The sequence below is a fragment of the Polypterus senegalus genome, chromosome 1, assembly GCF_016835505.1.
Source record: "Polypterus senegalus isolate Bchr_013 chromosome 1, ASM1683550v1, whole genome shotgun sequence".
Taxonomy (NCBI): domain Eukaryota; kingdom Metazoa; phylum Chordata; class Cladistia; order Polypteriformes; family Polypteridae; genus Polypterus; species Polypterus senegalus.
In genome coordinates this window covers 30,588,055-30,610,867 of record NC_053154.1, presented here as the reverse complement: position 1 = coordinate 30,610,867, position 22,813 = coordinate 30,588,055, and the positions used below count along the sequence as shown (strand labels likewise).

The 22,813-nt window shown below is 37.0% G+C and overlaps 2 protein-coding genes across 4 annotated transcripts in view; both read right to left on the bottom strand.

Moving 5' to 3' along the window:
- Window positions 1–983, bottom strand: part of LOC120523783 — a 72,033-nt gene extending 71,050 nt beyond the window's left edge. The window contains exon 1 of the mRNA XM_039745385.1: window positions 560–983. Coding sequence (XP_039601319.1) covers window positions 560–667 — 108 coding nt within the window. The 5' untranslated portion in view covers window positions 668–983. The remainder of the gene's footprint in view (window positions 1–559) is intronic.
- A 4,010-nt stretch (window positions 984–4,993) lies between these two features.
- The window catches only part of LOC120523792, a 95,102-nt gene continuing 77,282 nt past the window's right edge, over window positions 4,994–22,813 (bottom strand). For 2 of the 3 annotated variants that reach the window (XM_039745403.1, XM_039745393.1), the window contains exons 20-23: window positions 22,256–22,355; window positions 19,147–19,418; window positions 17,359–17,512; window positions 12,527–14,198 (exon numbers count right to left, since the gene is read on the bottom strand). In XM_039745403.1, coding sequence (XP_039601337.1) covers window positions 13,993–14,198; window positions 17,359–17,512; window positions 19,147–19,418; window positions 22,256–22,355 — 732 coding nt within the window. In that variant the 3' untranslated portion in view covers window positions 12,527–13,992. Of the gene's footprint in view, window positions 7,068–12,526; window positions 14,199–17,358; window positions 17,513–19,146; window positions 19,419–22,255; window positions 22,356–22,813 lie in introns of those variants that run through there. The other variant, XM_039745413.1, reaches the window with a different exon arrangement.

Sequence of the window (22,813 nt, the reverse complement as noted above, 5' to 3'; positions counted from 1 at the left end):
ATTACCAGTAATTTCTATTCATTTATCAGCCTGCCTTTTTCTCAGATATTGGCTGCACCGTGAAGTTTTACCTTTCCAAATTACGCAAATGTTCAAAAATTACGAGGCAAAATTACATTTTAAAATAATATGCAATCACACCTTGGAAACCGGAAAATTAATTTATTGGGATATTTGTTTAAAGAAATTGTCAAATAACTGAAAACTTCAAACATGCTTGGTTCACTATCCTATACACCGCAATTATAAAAGGTGCGCTGATAATCCTGCCTTAAACAAGCCCTGCAGCCGGAAGAGATGGCGACTCTATGAGACGGGAAAGGAAAAACTAAACCGAATAAAACAAAAGTATGACTGCGTGACTCGCAAAGAATTCAATAATGTCATCTTCACTTTTCACTCCTTTTCATTTTACTGTATTCGCGTTGGTGTTATATCATGTTTTCACAGTTTATTTTTCTTATCTTAGTCACTTATGTCTGATTTTTTTTTTTTACTGGCAGAGAAAGTACCAGTCCGATTTAGGATTCACACATTTTTTTCAATAAAGTTATCTTACCACAGAAAGCAGGCATCTTCTCAATCTTAAAGCACAGTCTATCAAAAATCGTACTGTGTTTATAATAAAGGAGAGAAAACTCCATGTCCATGAACTTATCTCGGCCATTTAAGTCTCTTTAAAGATTCCAATCTGTGTGGTTAAGTTTCGTTTCCGAGTGTAGACTTATTAATTCAGGTGCCGCCTTAGAGATCGTAACTCATTTTCATGTTTTATATACAAAGAGATGATTGAAATATTTGGTTCTCGCCTTATTAATGTCACGATCGGAACCACAGCGATGGTTAATTGAAATATTTTTCCATTTTTCCGAAACCTTCTTACTCCAATTCAAGTGTAGTCGGAGCCCTTAACCCGGATGAAAGGTGTGCCGCTACATTCACGCCCACAGTCCCTCTCACTCTGACAGGGCTGCTTTAGAGTCCGCGCAGGTACACAGCACTCTTCCTTACTTTTGATGTGATCTTCATTCTTTTTTTATTTTAAATAAAACTTTTAAACTTTTATGTTACGTTATATGTCTTATTTAACACATTCTAAGATAGTGCTTCCGTTTGTGTTGTGTGATGTGTTTACAATAATATGTCTTGACTGGATTTCTTTTTTTCTCTGCCCACCCTTGCCTATTGACCTTATCATCAGACTGTCGTCTAAAGACTTAAAAAATCTATATTGTATGTCTCTAGTTCTCTTAATATCTATCGTATGTAAATGTGCATTATTTATTTGTGTGTATTAATTATTTAGTATCTTTCTCATCTAATTTTATTTTATTTTTTCTTTGCATGTGATTATTTCTTTGGCATCTTGTGTTAGTAGGCTGTTGTACCACGTTAGCCACTGGATACAATGAGAAGTCAAGCAAAATGACACCTTTAATTGGCTAACTGAACAAATTACAATATGCAAGCTTTAGAGGCAGCTAAGGTTGCCTGCCAGAAGAAGGGTGGGCTGGCGCCCTGCCCAGGCTTTGTTTCCTGCCTTGCACCCTGTATTGGTTGGAATTGGCTCCAACAGACACCCATGACCCTGTAGTTAGCATATAGCAGGTTGGACACTGGATGGATGGATGGAAGGAAACCAAGCAGGTGAGGTCCATTCAGCATACTATTAAAAATAAAAGTGGTCCTTTAGAGCAATGCAATAGGGCAGTCATTTTTTTGTTCCCAAAGGAACTACCCACGTGAAGGTCCCAGCAAGAACATTGATTTATTTAGATCTGTCACAGGGTCCATAAATATCCACGATTAGATCACAAGACATTTATGAAAATGGGTTCCTGGTTTTAAAAGTACTCCTCCTGCCTACAGTCACGTAGGCTATGTTGAAGTTTTCTTAATCTCTGAGTATCTTACCTATTAGACATTAAAGCCTTCTGTTTTGTCAGCACATTAGAAACCTCTTCAAAGCCCAAAGAACACTTTCATATGCAGGGAAGCTTTCACAGAATTAAATTGTCCTTTGTCAAGCAATGGAGCTGTAGGGAGCCACAGAACCCAGTAAAGTGCCATTACAGAACCAACATTTTAAGAATATAGTTGAAAAGAGGTAGAGCTTTCAGAAATGAGTGACATAAAAAGAACTAAGACAGCTGCCAGGCATGAATAAGTGAATATTTAACTCAAAGGCCGTTGACATTCATGTTAGTTTAATTGACTCTCTATGGTTGAACGGTGGGTGTGCAAAGGAGTAGCATGATGTTCAGGGTTTATTCATAACTTTAGATTGACGTTGTCTGGATGGGCCAGGCCTTCCTGAGACATATGGACTAAATAGTTTTGGGAAATAAAACAATGGAGAAGCAAAAGGATTTCTTGTAAGTGTGAAGCTGTAGCTAAGACAATTTACTTTACTTTTGCATTTACAGTACTCCCTTGCCTGATGTCTTTATCCAAGGCAACTGACAATATCTGTGATGAATTGATTACATTTCTTTTGTTTTTCCAGTTGGCACACAGGCAAGTGAAGTGACTTGTTCAGGGTGACACAGTGTCAGTAGTGGGATTTGAACCCACAACCTCAGGGCTTGCAGTTCAAATCTTCAACCATTGTGTGATAGACGGCCGGCAGCTCAATCTGGCTGGGACATCCCAGAACTAAAAGAATGGAGAAGGGCAGCATTTCCAGGACACTGCCTCCCCCAGGATGCTAGGTGGCAGCTCCCCTGGACGGTAAATGTACCCCGGATTCCCTCAGGGCATCATGGGACATGGAGTCCATTTTCTCAGCCCTGTTGGGTGCCATGGGTGCCGCCAGGGGGAGCTCATAAAGGACCTGGGGACTCGTACGTTTCTTATAACCTGGAAGTACTTCAGAGTCACAAGGACGGAAGCCCACAATACTTCCGGGCTACTTGAAGATGGATGATGTGGCGTGTGACACGGAAGAAGAGAAGGAGCACTTCTGGGTCAAGGAATATAAAAAGAACTGATCAAGTCCAAGCAAGCTGAGCCAGAGTTGGAAGGGTGTGTGACGGAACTGCTGGGAATGGAGGATTGTTTATTTGTGATTATTGATATTGGAGAACTGTAGCGAGTGTGGTGCTTTGTGCACTTTATTTAAGAAAAGAATTGCAAAATTATACTTGGTGCTTTTACACGTGTGTCTTGGACGTCTGTCTTTTGGGTTTCACGGCACAACAGAGACCCCTAGCGTGCACAATTGGTACCAGGATAGTTGAGGTAGTGAGACCTACTCTTTTGGATCAGCCTTGCGTGAAAGAAGGCTTGGCTTTTGTTTTTTCAGGCTTGTAACATTTTTGTAGTTTTTGAAGAGGCAGGATAATAACAATACATCTACAGTACCATAAAGATGATCAAAAAGTTATTTTTAGAAAGGAAGAGTGACTTTAACTCTTTGTTCAGAGAGCAAAACCCAACTTTGCATTCTGAAGGGAAGTGACTGTGCAAAATGACACATAATTGTGTATGTTCTTCTTTAACTAATAGTACAAAGGTGATTTATCTTAATGTCGCATACCTGGTTGCAGCCACCTTATTTTAACAGCATTTTAATGAGGGAGGAGTGGTGTATTCAAAATTTGGGAATGTTATAGCATTTATAAGAATGTCCTGCTATTTACAGGGGCAGCATAATACAAACATACTTAAGCTGTACTTTGACAATGGCTTGTAATGTGAGTAGGCAGCCAAGGAAGGTTTCTTCTCTTGAAATACTGGGCTGAATAAGGGGCTTCATGAAATGGATCAATATATTGATACAGAAAATCTGAATCATATCTAATCTGTAAGGTAAGGTTAGTATTAGAGTTAGATTTAATTTTTGCATCCAGTTATATTAATTTAACATCATGGTTATGAAATTTCTGTATATAGCACAAAATTCTGCCCTGCACTATAGTCACATTTATGTTTTATATTCTTTGGTCAGTTGTGACCTTTTCATGATTAAGAGCTCTTTTTTTTTTACAAATGGGATTTACTGAGTCTCAGTATCACATTACAGGAAGTAAAACAGATTTCAGTCAAAATATAAATAGTACAACGCTTCAGACAGTTACCTTACCTATAAAATATAATTAACACCTAGTACTGTATGTCCACAAAGATCTACACAGATAACTGATGACTAATTAAGGAGACAATTGAGCTGAACACAAGAAAAGCTCTGTAGCTCAAGATGGAGTCAGATCTTAAGACCAGTGCAGACCATCTTAGTTGTGTTTTCTTTCATCTTTTCAGCCTGTCCCTAAGACTTTAGAAAATATATATACTGTAAGAGTTAAATTTGAACTCTGGTCCAATGTGCACCTGGCATGTGTCTGAGTCTCATGTCCTTCTGAGCTTATGCTTAAAAGCTGATGCTGCTATTTTATTATTCACTAAGACAAATGCATTTCTTGTTATTTATATAACCCCTTAAGAGAAATTTTATATTTATGGCATAACCATTCTTCTATAATACTAAGTTTCCTGTTTTTTGTACCAAGCTGGATCATAAAATTAATTAGGCCATTGTTCTTTACGTTTTTGGAAAACAAGATGTATGTGGCGAAGTTCACACATCTCCTAAAATAAGAATAAGAATGAAAAATATACATTCAAAAAGTCACGTACATCCTAAACAAACAGGACTGTCAATCAAATTGTGGTCATCTAAGGTATCAACATCTGCCATGTCCTGTTAGCAACTAGGTGTAACCAATCATGTTAAAAGTTTTCTGAATATGTAATGAATTCCTTTTAAAAAACAGCGACCTAATCAATGAATTGTACAAATATAGTGCAGAAGACACTTTAGTCTTTTGTAGCATGTGACTAACATGAGATTTAGATAAACAATAACGATTGACGCTTTCTCCTGTCTGTGTTTTATTGTTTAAATCGGGGCATTCCAGTGGGGGGGTGTCTGTATTCATAATTTTCTTCAACAATACACACAGTGGCTTGCAAATGAATTTAATCCCCTTGAAAGTCATCATAATTTTCTGTATGACAAAAGATTTGTACACATATTTATCCATTCAGCATTTTAATGTGAAGTCTTATGTTGTAACAATCTTCTATAGATATTTAACAGAAGAAGAAAAACTTGAAAATTAGCATTTGCAAAAAGATTTAAACTTTGCTTTGGAAGCTACAGATTTACACAAATGACATATTAATCACAAATGGCACAAAGGTGAAATTCATTTGACCATAATAATTAAACATAACTAGGTATTACTTGTGAGTCCTTTATATTTCTGATGATGGATCCAACGGTGCTTAGTGGGACATTCAAACTCTTTGATACTTTTTGTAGCCATTTCCTGTTTTGTGCATGTCAATGACTTTGCAGTGATTGTCTGACAAAGACCATGGCCCTCACAAAGGGTGCTTTTTATATCCAGAGAGATATTAATACCACTGTGCACCAGTACACTGAACATACACCAGAATGACTAAAAAGAACAAAAATTTAAATAGAAAGAAAACCTCTGACTTGGCAGTCATAGTCAGAGTGAGGCATTATGGAGATTTATTGTTGTGGGTATTAAGGAAGCCCCCATACACACTTCTGCTAGATAATTTGTCCACTGAAAGTCCTCTGTGTTAGTGTGTCTGTGGTGTAGCGGGTCCACAGCTCATGTCAAAAGGCCACTTTTTAATTATAAATAATCGCTGCACTCGCGGCTTAGCGATGGGCCGTGGTGGTTTGTGGCTGAAATGGTTCCTGGGGTGATTTGTGATGTGAGTGATCCCTGCTTAAATGCACAGGTGAGGAGTTGTCCACATCTGTAATTGTTCCCGGGTACTGCTGATTGCCACAGCTGATCCACGTCCCGTAATTAAATTGAAGCATAAGGCGGCTAGCAGGGGTAGTTAAGAAAAAAAGAAAAGAGAGAACAGGAAAGAACGGGAGGTTGCAGGAGAAGGCAGGAAGCAGGAGGAGAAAGCCGGTGTGGGAGAGCGAGCGAGCGCAGGCTCACATGCAGCTGAGCAGGGAGCCTGGGTGTTTGGCCGGCACCCGAGAAGCAGTCGTAGTGGTCGCTCCCGCTGAGCATTTAGTAAAGAGTGGGAGTGACCGGAAGGCGAATGACTTGCCGCGTAAGGTGAAGCCTACCAGAGCCAGGGGTCGGTGAGGCGAACCAATCAGCAGAAGCAGGCAAAGCAGGTCAGCTGCAGCAAGGGTCACTCCCCTGGTGTATTGCCTGGATGGCACCATCCCCTAATTTCATTGTTTGTACCTAACTGCCTAGCTCATCGGTGACATTATCGATGGTGTCGGGTTTGAGGGCTCCCAGATGCATGATGGGAGCATGGAGTAGAACCCACGTTGTCAAAGTGTCAGAGTGAGGATGTGCAGCATTGACCACATTAGTACTCAGCTTTGTTTTCATTCTTTCCTTTGCTACGACTTCCAGGGGGTCCAGAGTGTGTCCTATAACTGAACCTTCCCTTTAATTAGCTTGATGAACCACTACTGGGTCACCTTTATACCTCACTGTGAATACGAGTGCTCTTTTTATCTTTATCCATCTCCGATGTTTGCTTTCTGTTTAATTTTTCTGCTGTGTATTTGAGGAAGGTTATTGTTTCTTATTATTATAATTATAATATAACTAGCTGAAGTACATGGTTTTTCCTGGGTATATTTGTTTAATGGTTAAGGTAAGAAAGTAAGTATGTGTTTTTACATGTTAATTCTTTTATTATTGCTGGCTGAAATTTAAGGGTCCTATTCATCACCCACTCTACCTCTTTGAAACTTTTGTGGCTGGGTGCAGTAACAATAGAATGCTGGATCAAAATTTTGGGTGTCAACCGGTTCATCCCATTTATTATTACCAAAACATAAAACAAAAGTAACGTCTGTCTTGGAGTGAAATGCCCAGAGTTTTGGGCCAAAATTAACAGAAATATTGTTGGTCTCTTTTAAACAGGAGCTCCGTTTACCGGTTCGTCCATATAGTAAATGATGCCTCCTTCTGTGGAAGCTGGGGAGCTTAAGGACAGCGAACCGGAAGGGGCAGAGTCAGGTACCCTCAGTGGGTGGTTTCTCAGTGCTGCGGGGAGAGAAGAAGAAGAAGAATCAGAAGAAGAAAAAGACAATGTTAGCAATAGTGCTCCCTCTATTGTGAGTGGGTTATTACATACTTCTACAGAGACCCTAAGGAGATCCTCTGACACGCATATGTGACACTATCAATTTCACTGATCACACATAACCATTCCTGGAATTATTAAGATATTAACATCATCAACCTCATTATTACCATGACATAATTTTAAGATGTGTCTTGTTTCCTTTCTTCAAAAATATAATTTTGTTCTCATATAACAACTTCCTGCAATGTTTATATGCTTGTATGCTTCCTCATTGCAAGGCTCTTTAAATATAAACTGAAGAATTCTAATGGAAGCATGGACAGTACTTGCTCCCAATTTTGGGATATTTGGAATAAAACCAAAGCTTCCTTAAATATCTTTTTTTTTGATTGCTTGCACATATCAATAGATTCTTACTGTGCTGAACATGCCACATTACAGTTGTCTATGTGAGAAACTGGAATCAAATTAAATCAACAGTAACTTCTCTGCGAGTTTGACCCTAAGGCTTGCTAATTGTCATGGCAAAGGATACATTAATGGGTAACGGCGGGCTTTTGAACTTGAATGGGTAATTACTGATTTGTCTTTGTTGCGCTCTGTCAATATTGTTGCCTTAATAAAGTTGTGATGGAGGGATTTAGCTTGCAGTCGATTACCACTGCACAGCTACTCACTAGCATTATGAGCGATTCGGCCTTCAGTGTAATTCATGCACAGAATAAGCACCTAAACTTTCTGGATTTCCAACATGTCTGGGTGAATCCTGAAGATGGATATAACACTCTGCTCTAAGTTTTGTTTGATTTATCATGATAAACAAGAATCTTTCTGGTTCAGTTTTGGCCTACAAGTTGACCTAGAACTGGTTCAATAGTCGTTTGAAACAGAAGTTTATTATTTTAACCTTGCAGAAGATTTTTTTCTTTGACTTTCTTTGCCAGTTTAGGGATCTTCGTGATAGATCATGAAGTTATCCCCATCTTCACCACAACAGAACAACAGATGATACTGGAGAAAGTCAAAAGTTAGCATATCCTCTTCAGACTGTCTTCTCTGGTGCGAAGAACAAAATATTTTCTGTCACAGTTTTCCCTTAACAATAAAACGGACTATGTTTCCATGTGTGATGTCTATCTGCATAAATGATAATTCTGTAGTTATGGTGCACTCCAGAGGGAATGACTCTAAAGCTGTGATTAAACTCCTTATACAGTATATGTTTTGATATCATGAAGGGCTTCCTGCAAGGAATTCACCAAATTTGGTTTTAAATTCAGTATGTAATGTCAGTGGAGTGGGTTTTATAAACTGAAACAAAGTACAGTTGTGAAAATGTTGATTTTTCACTTAGCTGTGAAAGAAGTGACCCAATAAGATGGGAAAATTCTCCTTGGACCATGAACGCTGGCATAAAGTTGTCCTCAGAGATTTCATTTGCTCCCAAGGAGATTATTTGAAAAGCACTGTTGTGAGACCTTATGCTAGGAAGTGCTTATAATCAGAATAGCTTCCATTCACCAAAGAATGCAGAGGCTATGGTCCATCTTGCAAAGGTTTAAATTCGATTTATCCTTAAATGCGGCACATACCTTTTGTCTCTTTCTTTCATTTTAGTGCCTGTCAGCAATTTCACACTTGTTGCGTTGAGCCAATATCGGGCACCTGCACATAATCTATCAGTGAGTCATATGCACAGTCATCATTAACCTTATATTACCTCTGCCTGAGTGACAGGAAGAGCTGTGTTTTAAAACCTTCAGCTATTTGCTGGTCTTGTTCAATACCAAATGTCGTTTTACAGGAGAGTGTGTGATTTGTATTATCACTACTAAACACACATTGTTTTCTCTATCATCTGCAGATTTTGGAAAATTAATGTGTTGAGGCCGGTCATCTCTTAAACTGCAGCAATGTTGTTCTTGAAATCTGAAACTCAGCATGTTGTTGTTCATCAAAGGATAGTGTCCTGGTGTGGTCTGCCAGAAAACTGAAATACTTCTCTTTTTCTGTCTCCTTAAATGTTCCTTCTACTATTGTTCAGTTTTTGTCTCACATGCACAATATTAATGCTCCTTATCAATAGCTAGGTATGCTTGAAGATAAAGATTACTCTCATGTTCATGTGCTGCAACTTGGTGTAGGCACTGACTGCTTAAATGCGACCTGCGTTCAGGTTCTGTCTTATGTTGTTGGGTGCTGGCTGTAAGAGCCATTCCCTAGTTACATAAGATTCATAAATGTTTTACTAAATGGAAATGCATAATCTATGAGATGTTCCTATAACCCCCAGAAGTAGAATTGAATTGGTATATTCTAGCCATTTGTAACTGCTCTGGCTAAACATTATTCTCAGATAGTGACCAGCCTTGCCATGTGTAAGGTGTAGAAGGCACATGGTTTTAAACCGTGCCTTTTGAGTGTGTTAAGTAACATGTAAGACAAACACACTTAATTTAAGTGCCGTGCCGTATGCTTAAAGCATACAGAAGAAGTTAAGAATCTTTTAGTATAGAAAAAGTAAAGAACTTTTAAGTACAGAAATAACTAAAGTTTCTCAAGAAAAGTTTAGAGAAGATACAATTTTCCTTTTTTTTTGCCTTTTATTCTACGTGTATAACAACTTTTTTCTTTATTCTTGTGTGGATTATTTGCTTTTAATTTTCACTAAATATTTTTAAAACAAACTTTTGTACTGAGAGATTTCTTTTGGCACGCATTTTACTCGTGCTTGAACTCGCTTTATACTGTGGCGGCTACACTGGCATTGAGCGTTTAAACATGACTCACATTCAAGTGTTACTTCCGTTTGGCAGGCGCTAGCATATCATTCTCAGTCTCCAGCTAAGCATGACTCACATACATACTCTGTTTCACCATTTTGTGTGTCAGCTTAGAGCTACCATTAAATATGTAAGTGCAAGTCAGGTTATGTATCTCCTTCCACAATATTCAAAATCCAATTATTAAAAAATAATTATTCTCAAAACAGTGAATGAAATAAAGGGACACAGAACTTGGCTTAAACTGAAATGTACTAAACTAAACTTGATGATTTTTTTAAAACAAACACTGAAAACACAACCAATGAATATCACACAGGTGAGTGAAACAAAATATGCCATAACTAATTATAAAAATGCTTTCTGTGAATAGTCAAAATACAGCTCTTAAAAACAATTACAACAACTGCTAATGAAGCAGAGTGAAACAAAATGCAATCTTGTTTACTGAAAGCAGACATAACCATTTTTGAGCAGTGCTCACTATTTTTAGCATAAAAATGTGTTTTTGATATGTTAACCTTCCATGCTTATCCCTCCAACAGATTTCACACCAGTTTCTCAATGCAACTTTGGTAAGGCCTCGAAAAATAGATTTTAAGTTATATCAATAGTAATATGAATACAAAATTTCATAAACTTTGGCTGAACTTTTCTGCAGTGATGCCTTCTAACCTCCATATTATAATCTCCCTTCCAGATTAAATTTTTCAAATGTTATGAAGCATGGATTTTCAGTTGGTTCACTTTTATTATACTGTACATACAGAATTTCATTAAGATTGACTAAGCCATTTCGGAATAATGTATAGTTTTTGGGTTGCTCCCCCACCCGCTCTTCTGAAATTTTATGGAACGCTATACAGCCTGTTTTTTAAGTTAGGCTGATCGTAGCCTACACGCAAAGTTTTGAGAAAATCGGATCAGCCATTTTTGCATGAATGGAAAACAAACAGTAAAAACAAAAAGAAAATATGCAGCCCGATAGTTGAAATGAGGCCCTTAATATGCAAAAACTCAAAAGACAGACAGAGGGTCTTACAATTTTAGTTATATAGATGTACCTGCAACAATATGGCTTAAAAACAGAGCCAGTGATACAACTGATAAAATTCATAGTAACTCACAATGTGTTTTCTTTTGGTCAGGACATTTACTTACAACTAATGGAACTGCAATGGGATGTCATTTCGCACCCCATTACGCAAAATTATTCATGTCAAGATTAGAACAGGACTTCTTGTCAACATGTGCAATAAAACCTGGGCCGCAAGTGAAAAAGACCTTCTTTGCTTCCATAGGAATTACAATTCATTCCACCCCAACATAAAACTTGAATTAAAGTATTCACAAACAGAAATCAGCTTTCTGGACACTACCATTCGCATAAAGGACGGTACCCTTATGACCTCTATTTTTCACAAACCAACAGACAGGCGGACATATCTAAGAAATTACAGTTTCCACCCAAAGCATATACGGAACTCCATCATCTACAGCCAGGCAACACATTACAATCGTATTTGCTCAGACCCAATGGATTGGGACACACAACTGCAGAAACTCAGGACAGACTTCATCAAACAAGGATACACTCCCAAATCAACAGACCTACAAATCAGGAGCGTTATGGTTATACCTAGAGAAAACCTTCTGGAATTCAAAGGTGCAGAAACCAAGAATCGGGTCCCACTAGTTGTTACTTATCATCCACATCTGGAAACACTTCAAAAAATTATGAAAGAGCTTCAACCCATGTACAGAAAGACAATAAACTGAAGGATATATTCCCAGAACCTCCCCCCTTGCATACAGACAACCACTAAACCTCAAACAACTGATTGTCCGAAACTCTATGTGTGGCTCAGCTGCAAGTGGCACATCTCCCTGCCTACAGAACAGGTGTGGCACCTGTGCACATATCTACACAACAGATCAGGTAGTTATACCACATTGCCAGCAGGAAGATAAAATAAAGGGTCTGTTCAAATGCAAATCTGCTAATGTGGTCTACCTAATCATGTGCATAAGGTGCCCCAACACTAGACTGTATGCAGGTGAAACTGCGCCAGTGAATGAACTCACATAGATTTCATATTAATCAGAACAGTATTGATCTTCTGGTGGCAGCACACTTTAACAGTAATGGCCATAACATAAAGGATCTGAGGGTCAAGACCCAACAGGAGTGGAGAGAATGGGAATACAAACTTATGCTTAAATTCAATACTCTACAATATGGTCTTAATATAGACAAGAGTTTTATGAGCAGATATATCGACTAACAGAGTGATTGACCAGCTGACTACATCAGTGGCTTATCTTACAGACAACGCACTTCAAACAAAACCTTACAGGACTTTCTCTAGTGATGGTTATCTTATCTCTACATTTTATTAGTTCATTGTTCTCTTCTTTCAGGGTTAATTCATCTCAGGTGTATTTATTTTGCTAACATTTGAACAAAAAGGTTGTTAAGAAGAAAGAAAAAAATCACTTTGCTGTCCCAATATAAGTTTCTTTGTTACATCTTGCCTGATGAAGGGGCCTTAGCTGCCCCGAAAGCTTACATTTGTAATCTATTTAGTTAGCCAATAAAAGGTGTAATTTCATCTTACTTTCTCCTGTATCAATCTATGGCTAACACGGTACAATACTCTACTGCTATAGTTATATAGATGAAAGTTTAATTAAGATCAATTCAGCTGTTTTGTAATAATGTGCAGTTTTTATCCATCCATTACAATCCTCTCCCTGTTGAGTTTTTAAACACTATATAGCCTTAATAAAAGTTGAATCAATGGCAAGCTACATGCAAAATTTTGTGAAAGCCATTTCACCCGTTTTTGTTTGATTGGGAAACAAACAAGCAAACACACAAGAATGTGATCTGATAGTTGAAAAGGGCTCCTTACTTACAAAATGAATAAATAACATCAGGTGTAGCTGTGAAATTCAAAAGACAGGCTGAGGATAATATAATTTTATTAATTTAAATTTCATAATATATACAACTAGCAAAAGTACAGTAAATAGGAAAAAAGTATTTTTTGGAAACTCAGCATGATTAAAAACAACCCATGATGAGGCAACATGATGTACTCTTTGACAAGATCTGTACTCCAGCAAGACAATGAAACTGATAGCCATATTAGAATGAAACAAAGTACTTGTGGTCTTGGACAGGACTGCACTTTGGCCACCATAAAACTTTGTGTGCACTGAAGACATCCTCCCATCAGCCCCAGCACACTCCTGCTGCCTAATGGTAGTTGTAGTCTCCGTGTCAGCGCTGGTTGGCCCCTCCCATTAGAACCCCTCTCCGGGATGTGCTATATAGCCTATATTTTAAGTTGGACCAATGGCAATGCAAATGTTTATGAAAATCATTTCAGTTGTTTTTGCACAAACTGACAAACAGACATGCAAACAGCTTATAAATTAATTTATACGGATTATTAGAATTTACAACTGCAGTCCCAGGATTGCACGCTTACTAGGATATATACATTTATGTTTCTGCTGCTTTTCTGAAGAATGTCACATTTTGTTTTAGTGTATATAGAATGTACCGTATAACACACCACAGATCACAGAAGATGGGCTTCAACAGATACACTCCTTCAGAACGGATATCATTTTCTTTTTTTGACTTGATAACAATGTATTTTCCATTATATTTGTTCATTTTAAAAATAAATCCTTCTTCCTTTATAATAGTTCTGGATTGCTGAATTTCTATTTTACTTCAAAACAGATAAATATCATCCTGCCATCACCAGTACATCTATTAAAAATTTATAAAATCTTAGTATTTGTTATCACCTTATTTATTTTATAATATGTGCAAACACTACAAATGTGTAAATATAATTAGGATATATAGAATATGATTTTCTAATATTGGTCACAATTTATTTTTAATATAAAGAACCTATAGTACCACACTATTAATTTGAAACATATTTTTTATATTACAGATCTACTGAACATCAAATGTCTTCTTAGGTTTATTGTACACACTCCAAGTTGGAGAAGTGACAAACAGTCTTCAGAAATATACAGTGAGGGCTTGCTGCAGTCACTTCAGGGCACACTTTTATCTTTTCTTACACTTGTGCCTTGTGATGCCACTTTTAGTGCTCTCCAAGCCACAGCTGGGGCATGTCGCTCTTCCATTTGCCGTGTGAATCTGCGTATGATGACTACTTAGTCCACGCTGGCTGTCAAAAGACCTCCCACAAAAGCAAGTGAAAGCTTTGGTGTAAGATGGAGTCTGGAATTGTGTATTGTTTTGTCTTATACCTAAAAAAAAAGTGCCAGTATGTTACCATTTTTAATAAAAATAAATTAATTAAATTCTTTTTTATGTATTAATAAATTTACTATTTGATAAATGTTCAACAATATCTGGATAGCAACAGCCATCCACCTAAAACTTACAGCCTGGAATAAAATGGAAACAGACCAATCGAGCAATTCATCCATTAATGAACCATAAATTAACAGTATTTGTGCAGAATTATGCAAACGTTATGTTGTCATCTTTACATACAAAAATAAGTCAATACATTTCTGCACTACTGTGATAATTTTGTCTGGTTTGGCTGTACACGTTTCCTCACACATACGTGGAAATGTGGTGTATCTTCGGTCACAGTGGTAAAGCTTTTACCTTATTCAGTCAGTTTCTTTTGTTCTCTTGTAAACATGGCTACTCAGTTCTCTGTTTACACCAAAGGAGAGCAGTAAGCATTGGTCTGCGTTTTAGGTGTTGAAGTTGTACAAGGAGTCAAAATCCTTGTTGATTCATCAGAATCATCATATGGATTTGCACAATGTAATCGTTGGCAGTGGTAGTGGAGTGTCTTGGTCTTTCTTTGTGCTTAACACTTTCTGACCATTTCTGAACATCTCAATCCATTCATGAACATCCATTTGTGGTAAAACACTGTCTCCATATTGTATGGAAAATTATCTATGGATTTTGGCCTTTGGTATACCATCAGCCCATAAAAAATAGATCATTACTCTCTGCTTTTCTTTAGTGCAAAAGGAGAATGAAGTGGCCATATTTGCAACCAGAATGTGCAGTGGGCAACACAGACACAGGAAATGTCTGATGAGGTCAATATCTCGTACAACTAGGCAAACTCCTTCTGGTCACATGACCATTTTGTGTTGCATATCTCATTACAACAAACTCTGCTTTTTGAGCTCTATCTATCTATCTATCTATCTATCTATCTATCTATCTATCTATCTATCTATCTATCTATCTATCTATCTCAAGTATCATTTGTATTCTTTTGAGGTATTTTTTTTTTTAAATTGCTCTTCCTGTAAGTACAATTTAGTTCTACCCTTAATATACTAGATACACTTGTAATTATAATATTCTTTTATTGATCTGAAATCTTTATTAAACTTTACTTTTCTCTGTTTACTTTTCAGGTTTTTCTGTGCCACCACCAATTGAACAAAGTCCTATGCAGCCAGCTGTGATGTTTGGAATGAAAGAGTATACCTCAACCTGCAATGAGAATCACTGCCTTGAATCCTCTAACACAAAGAAAGAAAGAAAGAAAGAAAGAAAGAAAGAAAGAAAGAAAGAAAGAAAGAAAGAAAGAAAGAACTAGGTGGTCTCTGAGCCTGAAACCCCCACAGATTTCATTCTTTTCTCTAGTTTAGCTGGAGTTGTTAAAATCTTTTACTGTCCACCCTGGCCAACAGCCCATATTTTTGCTCTGTTATTTGGAGACAGAAATAAAATTTCTATATTTAAGCACTCTGTTTTTCTTAATTCCATGTCAATCTCAATAAGTGTGCTTTTTTATAAACTATTTATACATTACTTTTCTGTTGATATTTTAATTTGTTTTTCTTTGCGTGTAATGACCTGTTTGACATCTTGTAAAGCACTTTGAACTACACTGTTTTTATAAAAATGTGTTATAGAAATTAATGTTGTTGTTATAAGAAGTCAACCACCTTATGCTGATATTTTTTAGAGAAAACTGTTGCAGAAAAAAAAGGCACAATCATTTTAGGAGAAACTTCTCAATCTGGACACTACACATTGTTTTTTGCAAAATGAATACCTTTTCATGATGAATGGGGCATTTTGCTGAATACCAGCTTTCATTTCCTGACAAATGTTCTCAATGTTCTCAATTGGATGCTAGTTTCCTCCTTAACTTGGTCTTTTACACATTACTGAGATTTTGTACTTATAGACACCCCAGTAGGGCCAGAATTACATTTTTATGGGCTATTTATCTCATGGAAAATGAAGTTCAAAAGTCTGAGGTCTTTTGAATACCAAAAGGTTAACTGTAGTCTCACCACACCATATAATCTTCTTCCTCTTGCTCTTAAATTTCCTCCCAGCCATTTAGGTAAACTGTAGTTAAGATGGGCACATAGCCTGACAATAATTTTTGCTTTCTCAGTTACCCATGAAGCTCAGAGTTGTGAACAAGCAAAAGTTTTGCTGTTGTGTTAAAAAGTATTCTCTTATGCTGGAAGACTGCAATTCCTTCCAATTTAATATAATAACTTTGTTAGCTTCTATTATTGCTAATTTTCTCACCTAGTTACTCTGTTTAAATGGACAATATTGCAGTTTTTTCTTATTTTTTACCTTTCTTTATAAAAGGAGCTTACAGCATTTTATGTTTTACTCCATTCTTTTCTTTATCATATGGAGTTCTTCCTTAATTATTTTTTCCTGCATTTGGTTTTAAGTTTTCAATTGCCTTCATAATATGCTTATTTTTACAATCACGAGTAATATTTGTCTTTGAGAATTCCCAAAATAGTGCATGTTCAACTATTGCTCATGGGGAGCTGCATCAATGCACAAATATGGACCTATTTCAATTGATCCTATGATACCAAACCCTAGCTGGTTGCACTCAGGTCTATTTGTAGTAGGTCTGTGGTATCGAACTGGTAAATCCTTTTGGAATCATTGTGCTGTCTTTTTTTGACTTTTCCAATAATTTATAAGCATCTGCACAAAACTATTTTCACTATCAAGATATTGATGCTGAAAATGGTGATAAATTAAATATATTAAAATTGTTCTTTTCAACAAAGTACCATATGGAAAAGACCAAATGCAACATTTCAAAACTTTGAGATTTGTGGGACAAAAGCTCAATAAGCAGTTAGAAGCTAAAGGTCGATGGAGAGTGTAGAAGTGCAAAAGCCAAAAGGGAAATTATGTAATATTAGATATCCAACATTTTAAAGGAAATATATTCATGAAACTAGTTAGGCCTGGTGGAGCAGCAAGGCTGTTTTTTCACTCCCTCTCTATATTTATCTACCTTGGACCACTTGACCACTCCGAAGTTTCAATATTCATGCATTATATCAGCAAAAGAAAAGGTTCTGTTTCTGAAGACCACCTTAAGCATGTGCTATGTAAAGTAGGGAAATAAATTTAAGACATACTTACCTGAATTAAGATCAAAAATATTGAGTAAGTTTTTTGGCTCCAAGTGATAATTCTGGTTACTAATGGGAGTAACAGGAATCGAATAGTTGTTTACAATTGAAGGCAAGTCTGCAAATGTAAAGCTGTGTGACATGGTGCCCAGGCCGGAATCATACTGAAAAGCCAAAAAGAGAAAATATAAAGATAGAAATTGTTTGTAACTGAGTCCTTATTTATGTGCTATAAGGCAATGTCTTCTAAGAAATCATCTACTTTTTGTTGACAATTAAGAATTCTAATGCTCTGTTGTGAAATAAACGTTGTAGTGTTTACTGCAAAAGTACAAACGTCGAATAATCGGTTTGATTTTTCTTTCACACTTTTTCGCACTGCAAATTACACTTGTAATATTTTAACATATTTATAACTGTTCTGGGCAAAATTTATTTCAGTCAAGTGAAAACAAGACACACTTTTAACAAGTGAAAGAATCTTCTGAATCCACCTGAAGATTCCTCATCAGCAAATAAATCTTATCCCGATAAGCCACCCAGGGAGAAGTTTGCACATTTATAGGACTATATGGCTGTAAGAATCTAAAACCAAGTTACTACTCATGCTGTCTTTCTCAGTTAGTCAGAATCCCATTCAATATTTTTTCTGTGGTTTTGAACATAACCACTTCATATGAGTCATAAATGTATTATATTGCCTGGCTCATTTTTCATACTGATAAGCAGTCTTTTCATTTACCCCTTACCAGTGACAGTGAACAACAATTGTAAGAAAAAAATGCATTCTACAATTTGAGCTAGCAGATGTTAAAAATATGGTACAATATAACAAAGGGTTCTCTATGCCAAAAATCACAAACACCACTAAAGAATATTGACAATACTTGGATGTACTTCGTTTCAAGTATTCATCCAGGAGCTGAATTTACCTAATCCAGAGTCTCTCACTGCAGCATTAAGCCGAAGGCAGTTCATCACAGAGAACACTGATCCACATTATTTCTATTGTATATTTAGCCGGTGCCATTATCCAAGACAACTTACAGCATGCCGATACAATAGAATCATTCACATTTCAGTATGTGGCTTGCTCATATTCACACAGTGAATCAAAGGGAGAAACTATTTTAGCAAGTTTGTGGCTTAAAATCCATTACCCTAACTACAAAAGAATGTCTGCCATTAATGAACATGTCTTGTGAGAGAAAGCAAAGCCACAAAGCAGCTCCAACAGGATAAATCTGAGTGATTTGATGTTTGATGAATGGTTTGATGCGAATGTATTCATGGTGCTTTTCTCCATCCATTAGTCTCATAGGTAATACAAACATCACATATTCCCTGTCGTAATGATGTGATACATTTAAAGGTCTCACATACCATCTTCTTTGTTGCTGTTGTTGCTTTTTTTTCACCTTTGCAACACCATCAGAATGCAAAGATTTCTATTCCCTCAACTCACAACCCAGTGAAACCAGATGTAGTTTTCTCACCTTGATGATTTCACTAACTGCCACCTAGTGGAATCCTCCAGATTTACTTAAAGTACAGGTGCCAGTACAGACAGAATACTGCTTGTATAGCAGCAGAGTCCTCAAAGACATGTGTCACGTAGCATTAAGAATATCCCCGGCCTTAACCTTTTATCAGCTCTTTTTGGACATCTTAATGTTCAATACACTACACTTGTGTCTGTAAGCAGCAAAAACAGACACAACAGGCTTAGATTTATTCTGACGGCTTAGTCACTTAGGCAACACAACCAACCTTAAAGGCAAAAGGAATGATTACTAACCTGCATACTTTGAATGCTTGGTGATGGCGTTGCTTTAGGAATATAAGAGAATGAGTTTCCCATGCATGCCTTCTCATGTTGGGTAATGCCACTCTTGGTGCTCTCTTTTCCACATTTTCTGCATTTGGCTCTTCCTTCAGGTGTGTGCATCTGCCTATAATGACTCTGTAATCCATTTAATGTGTCGAATGAAAGAGAACAGCCTGGAAAATTGCATGTGAAAGAACTAGGTAATGGTGAAGGCCTAGGTGAGGTAAAATCCACTAAAACATCTGCAACAAAATGGTAAAGCATAAGAATTAGATTATTACATTTAAATACATTTATTTTATCTAAAGCTTTTGGAATTCAAGTTGTATATATGATATACAAAGTTTTAGTGAAACCTGATCTCCCATGTCAGAACTTTGCTAATTTACCTGTTAACCTTAACCTGTGCTGCTCAATTTTTTCTGTTATAATTTCTTCTATTAGTTTACATACCTGTGTTGTATTACAACCTTAACACATTTGTGTAGTATTTTATGATTTATTGTTTATTATAAATTATTATTTGTATATTTGATTATTTTGTTTATAATTAGTTAATTTTGCGCTGTTCCTTTAAATTTCCATATATCCCATGTTCTTTGTGGGTGTGTGGTTAATAATAATAATTTATTACATTTATATAGCGCTTTTCAAGGCACTCAAAGCGCTTTTACATACAAGGGGGGGGAATCTCCTCAACCACCACCAGTGTGCTGCATCCACCTGGATGATGCGACGGCAGCCATAGTGCACCAGAACGCCCACCACACACCAGCTTACTGGTGGAGAGGAGACAGAGTGATGAAGCCAATCAGTGTATGGGGATGATTAGGAGGCCATGACGGTCAGAGGCCAATGGGCAAATCTGGCCAGGATGCCGGGGTAACACCCCTACTCTTTCCGAAAGACATCCTGGGATTTTTAATGACCACAGAGAGTCAGGACCTCGGTTTAACGTCTCATCCGAAAGACGGTGCTTTTTTACAGTATAGCGTCCCCATCACTATACTGGGGCATTAGGACCCACACAGACCACAGGGTGAGCACCCCCTGCTGGCCTCACTAACGCCTCTTCCAGCAGCAACCTAGTTTTTCCCAGAAGGTCTCCCATTCAGGTACTGACCAGGCTCAACCCTGCTTAGCTTCCATGGGCAACCAGTCTAGGGCTACAGGGTGATATGGTTGTCAGTGCACCTAAGCTCTTCCTCCTACATACTACATATGCCAGGTATACCCTTGATAACAGCTTGAACAGCTGTTCATAGTTTATGGTAGTGTCTTCAGTAGCATTTATGAAATGTTTTAGTTTAACCCTTATCCATGAATGAGGGGGTCTCCAAGACCCCCAGTCGCAGATTTTCAAATTGTTTCCCTTTCAGGTTAATTCGACGGCCATGAAATTTTCTGACTTTTTATTCTGTGTTGTCTTGAAAAATGTGCTGAAATCCACTTCTCCATAGCTTAGTGCAAATACGTGCTACAGTAGCACAAAGTAGTTGGGGGTCTCCGAGACCCCCCCATTCATGGAAATGTTACCATTTTTGTATGAGCATTTCTGCTTCGTTTTATATTTTATATTTTAATTTTCTATTTAAATTTGTATTTTCTTTGGCTTAGATTTTCTTAGTGCTGCCTGAGACATTGCTTGTTTATAGTTTGTTGAGAAGCAAGTCCAGTTGATGTGTTTATGAACAATGAGTCAACGACCAACAAAGACATTCAATGCAAGTGAAGTCCTGGCTGAAATAATGAAGGAGCTGTTGAATTTCGATACATCAGACAACTCAAATGAAGAGTACAATGATGATGGAAGTGACACTGTGTCAAGTGATGAGGAAACAGAAATTGATGATGAAAAAGCCCTGTAGAGATGCAGCAAATGTAGCTAAGAAGCAACGCTGTCACATGTGACCAAGGGCAAAGGAGAGAAAGATAAAGACCTCTTGCTCCCAGAGCAAACTTCCAGTTTGCCAGGAACATTCAGAGCATTCCCTTGTGCGTCTGGCCTGCAAACATGTTGAAGTTGAAGGCAGATTCTGAGTGACTATTCTGTATGCGAATCAGGCGTGTAACTGACGTCTTCATTTGTGCTAATATGACTGTATTTTATATGATTTGATGATATGAAGGTAACATGTAAACCATTGAAAATTTACATCACATTTACTTCAGTTCAGAAGTAATAAAAATTTCTGAAGTTATTGTTTTGCTTTTTAGGCAGATTTAACCAGTTTAAAATGGTCTGCAAGATAGGAGTCTGCAAGACCCCCCATTCATGGAAACGTTATAAAAATGACATTCATGGATAAGGGTTAAGGAGCAAATTAACATAATGTACGTAAACATAATATTCTCAAACTACCTTAATACAATTCAGGGTCATAGGGAGACTTGGTCAACACTGGAAGCAGCAGGTGAAAAGCAGAAAACAGCCCTTCACTTGCAGTCTGCCTATTGCAGGGCCCACTAATGCACACCTACATGTGGCTAAAAGAGGAAAATTTAGAAACCTAACCTGAAGATCTTTGGGAATGTGGGAGGAAAACCCACACAACCACATATAGAACATTTAACCTCTACATGGAAATAACTATGTGTGGATTCATACCACTGACCATAGTCACTGGATCTCAAAACCAACATCGCTAACCATTGTGTCCCTGTGTTTACAATTAAATCAAAAATCTACAGGAAAACAGATTTTCATGGAATACGGCAATGTGCTGTCAGTGCATTTACCCAACCTCCTCCTCCTCCTTAAAACATTTTGTCCATGGGGTCATGGGAAGCATCAACCTGAGCCATAAACCTTGGATAAGATGCCACTTCACATTCACTGACAAGCACTAATAACAGGAAAATCTGGAGTTATTAATTCATGTACCATGTCTGTCTCAGTCACGGATACCAAACCACTTAAAACCTACCCAGTCTCAAGCAGAACAAGCAAACTAGACACCAAAAGTGATCAATTTTGCAATGGAATTGAATCAAGTGCTGGATCTATGAAGCACCAGCACTGAACAGTTTATCACCATCTGTACATATAGCAGGTTGCAACCTTCTTGCAGAATGTTACCTTTTATGTTCATGCGATGGGTAGTAACGCTGTTTGGTGTTGAGGTTGTGAATTGCTTTGGAAAGAAAATGTCTTCTTGCAAATTCCAACCTTGCTCGAGCTGTGCATAATTTAAGTTAAACAAAAAAAAAAATCAATTTAAGGTGAAATAATAAAGGGAGGGCCCTTAAATAATAATAATAATAATAATAATAATAATAATACATTTTATTTATATAGCAGTCATACTCAATTCTACCAAGCAAAGAAGCATAAATGTACAATTTAAAAAATTCTTGTTTTACTCCTAATAAGGAAAAATGTCACAGAATACACTTCTCCATGAGAAAAAAATGACTAAGATGGATAATAGAATACACAAAGTATATGAACCATATGTAATTGTTTTAAGCAACAATATGCAACTTGATACATTTTTATAAGAAAACACATTAAAAATTATGAAAACACCCTTAACAATTAAATTATTAACTATGCGTTTTTTTAAATTAATGATCTATCTTACAAAATAATTCTGCCTTTCAAAGTTTACTTAATATAATTATTTTATCATAACGT